The sequence below is a fragment of the Penaeus vannamei genome, chromosome 1 (assembly GCF_042767895.1).
Source record: "Penaeus vannamei isolate JL-2024 chromosome 1, ASM4276789v1, whole genome shotgun sequence".
Taxonomy (NCBI): domain Eukaryota; kingdom Metazoa; phylum Arthropoda; class Malacostraca; order Decapoda; family Penaeidae; genus Penaeus; species Penaeus vannamei.
This window is the reverse complement of record NC_091549.1, coordinates 11,708,825-11,718,824: the sequence shown is the minus strand read 5'-3', so window position 1 is coordinate 11,718,824 and position 10,000 is coordinate 11,708,825. Positions and strand designations below refer to the sequence as shown.

The 10,000-nt window shown below is 40.9% G+C and overlaps 3 protein-coding genes across 4 annotated transcripts in view; 2 read left to right on the top strand and 1 right to left on the bottom strand.

The window, feature by feature from the left end:
* The window catches only part of LOC113825911 (uncharacterized), a 90,707-nt gene extending 85,879 nt beyond the window's left edge, over positions 1 to 4,828 (top strand). The window contains exons 6-7 of the mRNA XM_070142375.1: positions 476 to 632; positions 1,543 to 4,828. Coding sequence (XP_069998476.1) covers positions 476 to 632; positions 1,543 to 2,807 — 1,422 coding nt within the window. The 3' untranslated portion in view covers positions 2,808 to 4,828. The remainder of the gene's footprint in view (positions 1 to 475; positions 633 to 1,542) is intronic.
* Positions 4,829 to 5,139: 311 nt separating this feature from the next.
* mRpL34 (mitochondrial ribosomal protein L34) lies at positions 5,140 to 8,528 on the bottom strand. Its single transcript, XM_027355965.2, has 2 exons — positions 8,264 to 8,528; positions 5,140 to 5,374 (listed from the first exon to the last, which is right to left on the bottom strand). The coding sequence occupies exons 1-2, from the start codon at positions 8,457 to 8,459 to the stop codon at positions 5,214 to 5,216; spliced, it is 357 nt and encodes a 118-aa protein (XP_027211766.2). The 5' UTR covers positions 8,460 to 8,528; the 3' UTR covers positions 5,140 to 5,213.
* Positions 8,529 to 8,905: 377 nt separating this feature from the next.
* Positions 8,906 to 10,000, top strand: part of LOC113805055 (sesquipedalian-1) — an 18,765-nt gene continuing 17,670 nt past the window's right edge. Inside the window, exon 1 of one of the 2 annotated variants that reach the window (XM_070142445.1) lies at positions 8,906 to 9,127. The gene's annotated coding sequence lies outside the window, so the exon portion shown is untranslated. Of the gene's footprint in view, positions 9,128 to 9,345; positions 9,499 to 10,000 lie in introns of those variants that run through there. The other variant, XM_070142504.1, reaches the window with a different exon arrangement.

The window sequence follows — 10,000 nt, the reverse complement described above, 5'->3', positions numbered from 1 at the left end:
CCGTTACTGGAAATTATGTATGTAAAGAGAGGTAAATATATAGTTGACCGTGCATGTGTGTCTTTAAGCTGGTCTGTGTATATGTGTGTGTGTGTGTGTGTGTGTGTGTGTGTGTGTGTGTGTGTGTGTGTGTGTGTGTGTGTGTGTGTGTGTGTGTATGTGTATGTGTATGTGTATGTGTGTGTGTATGTGTGTGTGTGTGTGTGTGTGTGTGTGTGTGTGTGTGTGTGTGTGTGTGTGTGTGTGTGTGTTTGTGTGCGTGCATGTATATATTCATATACATGTATGTATATTTGTTGGTGTGTTTGCTTATATGCATGTACGTATGCGTGCGTATGCATACGTACATACACTCCGCTCTTACATATTCTTTTCCACGCCTTGCCTCCTCTTCACACACACACACACACACACACACAAAAACACCGATTTAGAGTCATTTTCCCATCCTTTAACACGCAAATCCTCTTCGCAGGTGTACCACATGTGCGACACGCTGGAGAAGCAATATTCGTACCTGTGTCCCAACTACACCCTCTTCAACCAGAAGTTCATGGTGTGTGACCACTGGTACATGGTCAACTGTTCGTCGGCAACCACCTTCTACGACCTCAACGACCATATTGGCGAGGGTAGGTGGCGGAGGAGTGTTTTCTTTTGTTTCTGGTGGGAAAAGGGGTTATTTTTATGTGTACGCGGGGGGGGGGGTTGTATTTTAGGGGGTATGTGTGGTGAGAAATATATATTAGGCTTGTATTAATCTATAATATGAATATTATATATATATATATATATATATATATATATACATAATAAATCTATAATATAAATATAAATAAATATAAATGATTATAATAAATCTATAATATAAATATGAATAAATGTAAATGAATATAATAAATCTATAATATAAATATAATATAAATCTAAAATATAAATATTTTAGGCTTGTAATGTATTTTAGGCTTGATGATTCCGACGCGCGATTCAATTGTTTACTTTTATTTTCTTACGAAGAGTCAACTGTTTGATATCAAATTTTAATTTGACAGTTTAAAAAACAATTGAGGTGGATTTATACCCTTAAGTCTCGCTGGCTACCCTACTCTTCGTGTGCCCTTTTAGCAGTAAAATCGAAATATACTTTACGTAGTACCGCAGTTTGCAAAAATAAAATCATACTTGCACAAGGTTACAGGGAAAGTATATAGTGCTTTATTTGCATGCCTGAACCTTAAGAAGAACGTTTACAGAAATTCCTTTTCTGTTGATGTTTTAAAATGTATGTCCGGTCATTTTCCTGAGCACTTTCTTTTGTTGACATTAATCGAAGGCTGTGGGCGTGTTTTGTGCAATTCGACGAATTATTTGCTGTCAGTGAGTGGTAAACAAGATAAACTTCAAAACTACAGATATAGTAGTTATTACGTTTTATTATCTTTGGAATATCCGCACACCGTCTACAAGACATTAAATCGGATCTAACTGGCGTAATAGACCCAAGATTTCATTTCTAACAGCTGATGTGTTTTTGGTTCTCAGTTCCAGACAAGAAGGACGGCCAAGGCGCCGGAGCCAACGCGATCCACGACGGCGGTGAAGGCTCTCCCGAGAAGGACTCTCCGAGGAAGGAGCCGAAGCCCTCACCTGCGGCAGTCGTTTCCAAAGCGCCCGGGACATCTCCCACGAAATTGGCGTTCCCGACCACCGTCAGCTTCAATCAGCAGCGGACTTCGCCGAGACCACCACCCAGCACGAGTCCAGCTCCTGCCGCTGTGTCCCCTCCTCGGAACCTCACGGCGTCCTCGGGGCCCTCACCTGCGTCGGAAATCTTCAAGGGCCCTCGGCTGCCGACGAAGCTCGATTCTCGCGTCGACATCCCCTTCCTTCAGACGACGCTGACGGCACCCCCCACCCCGATGGTCCCTGCCTTCGTGGCGCGCGACCCCGTCAGCAAGTTTAGCTTCACCAGCAACAGAGAGGAAGACTCGTCCTTCGACCCCATAGAACTGCAAGACATCGTTTTTCGGCCGCTGGTTGTTCGGCCGAAAAACAGGATCATTTCGACCGACTTGGTTCCGCCGCCGATGCTGAAGCCTTTGCTCGCCACCGCCAGCCCCCTCGACCAGCAGGCTCGGCAGTCAACTCCAGCTGATTTTGCGTCTTCCCTGAACTCCACGGCGTCTGGAGGATTCCGATCGCCTTTCACTCGTTTGCAGCCTCCGAGAAGAGGGTCAGAGGTCACCCTAAAGCCCCGGGGAAGCGGCTCACCCGTCTCCTTCACTCCCCCCCAAATAGGAGCGCCAGTGATCCCTGCCATAGGCTCGCCCGCCATTCCCCCGAGTGTCCTCCTGGAACCTCCTCCGGTTTTCCCGATCCGCTTCGACTTCGGGACGGTGCCTCCTCCCCCGCGCGGCCAGAGACTGCACGCTCAGCCTCCGCCCGCTCCCAGGATGAAGCAGGAGGCCCCGACGCCGCTAGCCTCGCGCACGGGTCTCCTCCGGCCTTTACACACACCCAGCGTGGAATCCATGCACTTCTCTTCGGCTCGCGGCAACCGGGACTTCTTCATCCCTTCCGAGGGCTTGACTCTGCCGGCGGAGGACCTGTCCATCGTGAGCGAGAACAGCCTGGGCGACCCGCATCACCACCACGCACACGACCACGATCACGACCACATGACGATGGTGTTCCCCGTTGATCCCAATGAGGAGTTTGCGGCGCTCAAGCTGAATCCTGAATGCCCCAGGTGCCACCCTGCCTTCCTGAAGCCAGGCCAGTGCACGCCCTGCGTCCTCATCAGATAGAGATGGATTTAGTCATTGCCGTAAAGAGAAGTAGTCTAAGCTAAAACGTTGAGCGATTGAAGGGGGAGGGAGATATTTTTGTAACTATTTAATATTTACGTTAAAAAAACACTGAGAAGTCTATGCGGAGATGAGGGGCATAAGTTCATGTTTGCATTTTTTAAAAACCTTTCAACTTTTAAAAAATATATTAAAATAGAACTAAAAACTCAACAAGACTGTTTCCCTGCGTGGTTTAGACGTAATTTGACAACTTGCATTTTATATAATACCCAAAGAAAAAGAAACCAATAGAAAATAGTCCAAACTGATCCCTGCCTGCCTAGAAATATCTTTGTAGCTACCGTACCCTAGCCGTTGCACGTACTATAGTCATTAGAATATCGCAGTCTGTCTAAAAACATAATTGAGAACGCGCCGTCTCTCATCATAGAAAACGTGGAAGACTGTATTTTTCCAGAACAAATATCTGCATTTAGGCCTTTTACATATAATTAGATGGAAGTACAATAAACGCCATACATTTCTTTGCATTTGCGGAAGTTATAAGGCTAAATAATTAATTATCATAAATATTAGAAGGGTAGACACGACATAGCAAATGCAACAACCATACCACAGTACCAGAAATAATTTATTACTGAATTATGCAAGGATAGGCATGTGAAGTTTAGAATCTACAAAGAAATCTGATCTGCAAAACCTGGCGCTTTGTTGAATTATATTATTTTCGTATTAATTAACATGCTTTTGCTAGGTTTACTTCCTATATTATTTGAATTGGGTGTAATGCTAAAAATATATATTCGACAACGCTTACTAAAATAGGTGAATTTGTAAAGCCTATTCAGTAATTAAGCAGCAGTAACAGGCAGTAACACAAGCTACGCTACAGACCATTAGTATAAACAAAATGTAGTATCATAGACTGTACTAGATCATTACAGGAAGTGTGCAAATGTAATTCTCATTCTCACAAGTACAAGAAGTACCTGGAACGATGCATTTATATCTATTTACTGAATACCGTGTTAATCTTTCCATACAAATAAATTTCGAGATACAAGTCTATGGATAACAGAATCACAAAATTTACCAGAGCCAAAAGCCGGTCAAGAAATGAAAGGTTTTCAGTCAACTAATAACCATCGATGTGTCTTATTTTTCAAGTGTATTTTCGTCCAATGCTCCATTTTCTTGCATATGTGGCCAGAGTTGGATAAATATTTGGTGTATGTGTAAGGGTATCAATAACTTCGGAAATTCTCCCACACATGGAATGAAGAGAGTATTGCTTATAAATGGACAGTGTTCTAAGTGTGATTACATACCTCATGTAGGATTTTGATGTCATAATTATGAAAATGCGACATTAGATGAAGTATACAATGGAAAAGTATAAGTAGATGTATAGTTATTTTCCATTCATCTGTCAAGAAAATTCAGTGTGTGTGTGTGTGTGTGTGTGTGTGTGTGTGTGTGTGTGTGTGTGTGTGTGTGTGTGTGTGTGTGTGTGTGTGTGTGTGTGTGTGCGTGCATGTGTGCTTTTGTGTGCATTTGTAGGTAGGTGGCTGTGTGTGTGGGATATATTTCTGTGTAACACACACGGCTGCACTACATAGCAATAAACACACTCATGCACATGCACACACACAAAAGTATAAATGTATGGTGAATGTTACACATACAGCATGCACATAAATTCATTTGTGTGTGCACATATTTTTTGAAACTATGTGCATGTATGTTCTTGTTCATGTTTGTAAACTGTTACCATAAAAGGTGTGCAGGACACAGCTCTTCTAGTTTAGATTTTCTTTGTATTAGTATCAACACTCAATTAAAACTGAAACTTGCATCTTGTTCATTAGAAAATAATTTGCAAAATCTCTAAAGTTCATTACCTTATAATCAGCTTTTTAATACATTACTTTTGTCTTTTATTTTTACTTTATTTTTTGTCTTTATTTCCTATTGGATATGTGGATTCTTCAAAAAAGATGTCACAGTAAACAATTATCTACATCGTGTTTTACTTTCCTATTTTGATATCGTTTCTGGGATGAAAGTATATTATCAAATCTTTGTCTTTTACATTTAATAATTCAATAGAGGAAAACTTAAAACACTTAAAATCAACACCAGAAATTTACATTCAAAATGAACACAAAAAAATTCAGGATGGTTATTCTTCTTTACATTAACAAAGGAAGATAATTTTCATATCAAGTATCTATTAATAAAGCATTAAGTCTGCCAAATTACCATCAAATTTCAAGTATTCAGAACATACTGACAATTTATAAACATGAGGTTTTCAAAAAGACAAACCTTTCTAATTACAACATATATTTACATTCAATAAAAATATTGTACAAGCAATAAGCAATACAAAATGACAACGCTTCAGTGGCTATACACGTGTCTTCCCTTCAAGATCCTTCTCATCAAAACTTTCCGTCCTGACAGCGTAGCCATACGGGCCTTCCATCCATGTCGCTTGACACGCTTCACTTCGCTGGGACGTGGGAAGTGGTTTCTAACATTTGTGCGCCCACTCACAGCTCCTGGGGAAAGAACATAGAGTTTGGTAATCTAGGATAGCATAACCACACACAACCTAAATGGAGGGAGAGGGGGAGGGAGAGGGAGAGGGAGAGGGGGAGGGAGAGGGAGAGAGGGAGGGAGAGGGAGAGAGGGAGGGAGAGGGAGAGAGGGAGAGAGGGAGAGAGGGAGAGAGGGAGGGAGAGAGGGAGGGGGAGGGAGAGAGGGAGAGAGGGAGGGGGAAGAGGGAGAGGGAGAGAGGGAGAGGGAGAGGGAGAGGGAGAGAGGGAGGGGGAGAGGGAGAGAGGGAGGGGGAGAGGGAGGGGGAGAGGGAGAGAGGGAGAGGGAGAGGGAGAGAGAGAGGGAGAGGGAGAGGGAGAGAGGGAGAGAGAGAGAGAGAGAGAGAGAGAGAGAGAGAGAGAGAGAGAGAGAGAGAGAGAGAGAGAGAGAGAGAGAGAGAGAGAGAGAGAGAGAGAGAGAGAAAGGGGGGGGAAGGGGAGAGGGAGGGAGGGGGGAGGGAGGGAGGGAGGGAAGGAGGGATGGAAGGAGAGAGGAAGAGAGAAAGGGAGAGGGAGAGTTTGCCATAGTCCTTTATATCTCTAACATACCTACACATCTATAATTGATCTCTGTGCTTATACGTGTTCCAGCAAAGGCCAGTTGGTCTCTACCACATATTTGCCTATCCACTATCCTTTTTTATTAAATAAGGAACCAACTTTAAAAGAAAAATAAGCAACCATTCTAAGTTTTGTGTGGATTTGGATACAACTTAATCAAGTGTAAGAAAAGACTAGTTTCGACTGCCCAACATGATTAATTAGGCACAAGAATTTCAATTGACCAGTAATGGGATAAAGTAAATCTAGAACCCTTTTTGCTGTATCTGATGGATTCACCACATGAGTGTTCATCTGGGCCAGGCCTACAAGCCACACACAGGAGAATCACTATGCAAGTAAGCCTAATGCACAGATTTGGGGCCACATGTGATTAGTGAGACATTTAGACCCTATGGGTTATTGAGGTCAGATAGGCGTACTAAGTGACTCTTTAGTAACTAGGGGCTTATGGAGATATTTTTGTATAAACAAAATTTGGTATGGAAACACAAAGTTAGGGCAGATTGAATATGATATTCTTATTCAAGGTAAAAGTTGCAGTCATCAGTCCTCGGTACAAGAAATAATCTGCAGACATGAACAGTAATGCCACAAATGAAAGTAAAAGATTAAGGACAGCCCCACTCTTAGCCTATGTCCACTTGATGCTCCCCAGTTTTAGCTCAATTTTGCTGTGCATATCGAGGTAAAGACAATGTTTCCCAGGGGGGTGTTGGGGGGTAGAGACCTCTAGCAACCCTCCCCTAAGGCAGTGCCTGGTGATGGCAACTAAAATTGATGAATAAATTTTGTAATATGGAGTCGGAACTTAGTCTCTGGCAAGTGCATCAGTACTGTAGAGAATTACCCAAAATTTACCAAACAAAACCACACTGAACAAAGTAATTCCTCAGCCAATGGGTTAACAGTTGGCCAAAGTACATGTATAAAGCTTGGATTTTTTTTTTTTTTTTTTTTTGTTCTTTTAGTAATGACTAATTCATTGTCAACATGAAAATGATTTCATAATAATTCATATAGATCAGTAATCAACATGTCACAAAACTGCAATAACTGAAGAGAAAACCAAGGTGTGTGTTATCCACAAAGTTTTATAAGTATTGCTAGGTTTACAATAATTTTCTAGAACATTTCCACATCTTTGAAAACATCAACTTTGGTACCAATGAACTCCTCTAAATGTCTACTACCCAAATATAGGCAGAATAATAGGTCAAATTAATAAATAGCCACAATATGAGCCTCTACGATCTTCCACACTTGCACAGCTTGGTTGACATCAAGCATAAGGTTCATCATTCGGACATGTCCACTATCTTACCATTTAGATATGGTGGAAATTTAGCACTCACTATAAATGCACAATAGATATCATAAAGAGTCCAGTGATTCTCAAATTAGATGGGTTTTAAGATTCTCACATGTTCTAAAACATTTATCTGATTTACCTTTCACTGGTACTAGTTTCCTTGCATCTGACCAAGCAAATCTTTCAACAGAGAATTATAAAACTTTCCAAAATGTGAATAAATTAAAGTTTGATGTCTGTGCTCCTTCAGAAATAACAAAATAAAAACAGTATTCTCTAAGTTTTACACAGTCATCCCTCACAAGACCAATAAAACATGGAAACTGAGCAAATTGATTTAAGACTCTAAATCTTAGAAACAACAGAAGGTATATTTTTCTAATAGTTCTGCATAATGAATTGTGATGATTTTACATACATAGAAATTATTACATGGAAACCTTCTAAATCCCCCACTTTCCCGGACCTGATAGCAGGCAAGGGCATGAAAGGTACCAGGAAACTTGCAGGGTAAAATGCAGTCTACACAGAATCATTCACTCGGCCCTATATTGTCTAATACGGAGGCTGTGCCCCCTGTGACCCACCAACCCCTGCCCAGGATAACAATAAATCCTCCACATATTCGTGGCAGGAGAAAGCATATGACTGCCATGTGGGAGCAGCACTGCCAAGTCTGTCTGATGCTCTCTCCTGCCGTGAATATGTGGAGGATGGAGATTGTGGGGCAGCCCCTTATCGGACTGCATTTGACAATATAAAGGCCGATTCTGTGCCGATTATCAATAATTTTCCCCACCATTTCCCTGGTACCATTCCATGCCCACCCCTACTATCAGGGCCAAGAAAGTAGGGATTGGGGGGCTTTCGCGTAATAAAACCTACATATTTGCATTGTAGACGGTTTGAGAAATCCATCGATAACAAAGTCGTCGCGATCCGTTAAGCGGACTCATTAGAATAAAAGAAAGGAAGATTACCTAAGAGGCCGAGGCAGGGCGCCAGCAAGGCACTCCCGGCGCCCCCACCAACGCTGAACACGGGCGCCGGTGTGGGCGTGAGGGCGACACTGCTAGGGAACTGTGGGCGTGTGAACAGTGTACGACAGGCACTAAGACATCCTCCCACTGCTCCCAACACTGAAGGAACCCGAGTCACCGCGAGGAGCGAAGTCATAACGTGAATGGTTTCCGTGGGACTGACGGGATGTTTTGGCTGAAGTTCTGTTGTTCTTGAGGGTTGTTCTCACTGAAAGGAATTCTCCTTATTTTGGGTTATTTTTCCTTAGTTTCTCTCTATTTTATATCATATTTCAGCATAGAATTATTATCTAATATTTATAAGCTGTTATATAAATTTTACCTCTAAAATATTTTCCAGAAATGAGTGTATTAGAGAAAACCACTGTTAAATTAATGGCCTAGGCCGAAAGAGCTTATATCCGCAAGTCAAATTGGCGTTTTTTTTTTTAGGTAAAGACTATCAAATATACTATTTCCGAAAAAAATAATTCACAAATCAATTTCTATCATAATACAAGTTGAGAATTAATCTTGATTCTAATAGTGAAGCACGAATTCAAACATTGTAAACAGAATACCGGAGCTTAACCCGTATATAATTACGCATTCAGATGTCAGAAATCTCAACAGTTTAGAGATGTGAAGATACATCACTTGGGAGAATATTTAAAGATTACAGAAGGCAGTTTGACTTCATCTAAGATAATATTGTGAGAAATTTACAAGTTTATGTCTTCGTCAAAGGCTACACTTCCATAACCAAAGCAAGAGGAAAGAAAAAGATGGTGATGAGTTCTTATACGCGAGACATTTCAAGGACAGGTGAGATTTTTGATATGATGTTATTATTGCTGGAAGGGTGTGGCTTGGAAAGCTGTTGGATAATTTATAAATTGCAGTACCACAGTTTTTATTAGTACCCGTTAATGTATATAGATGATAAAAGTTATATAGTAAGATAAGGTCCCCTATTTAGTGTGATTATTCTGGTTATTTTATGATCACGATCTCTTTAAATCAGCAAGATCATATTTCTGCAGAAGATTAGTCAGTTTCAAGACAAGTGAAAGACTGCACATCAAATTAGGCAGTGCTGTGCAAGGTGGACAATTGGCCATGAGAAAATGGGCCTATGTAGGAAAGGTACACCTGTGATTACTGCCGCCTCAGAAGTAGTCACAGGTGTGTTAGAGGTAATGTGGGATGAAATTTCATCTTATAGTTATAGAATTTTGTGAAGTTTCCTTGCAGATCATCTCAATTTTTAATATACTACTGTTTTGCTTAACCAATTAAGAAAGATAATAACCACGCCCCTTGTTGAGTGATTTAGATTGACAGTATGTATTGTCCATGGAGGCAGTATTGTTCTTAACATTTACTTTTAAAAAGTGCTTGGTTAATGTTTAGAAGACTCTGCAATGACTTTAAGATTGGAACTTTTCCCACACCAATATTGGTTTGTTCTGTTTGATTCCACTTGAAACTTATAAATGTCTTGTAGGCATTTACCTGGTGCTGTACCAAGTGATACTCTGGAGGAAACTGAACAAATAGATTTAGTATATTATATTTTCAGTTCTGGATATAGGATATGGAAAAATATATATATTTGATTTAGTACTTAATTTGAATTACTTTTCTTCTGTATCATATTTACTTTTTTGCAGAATGACAATAAATTTAGTTATTATA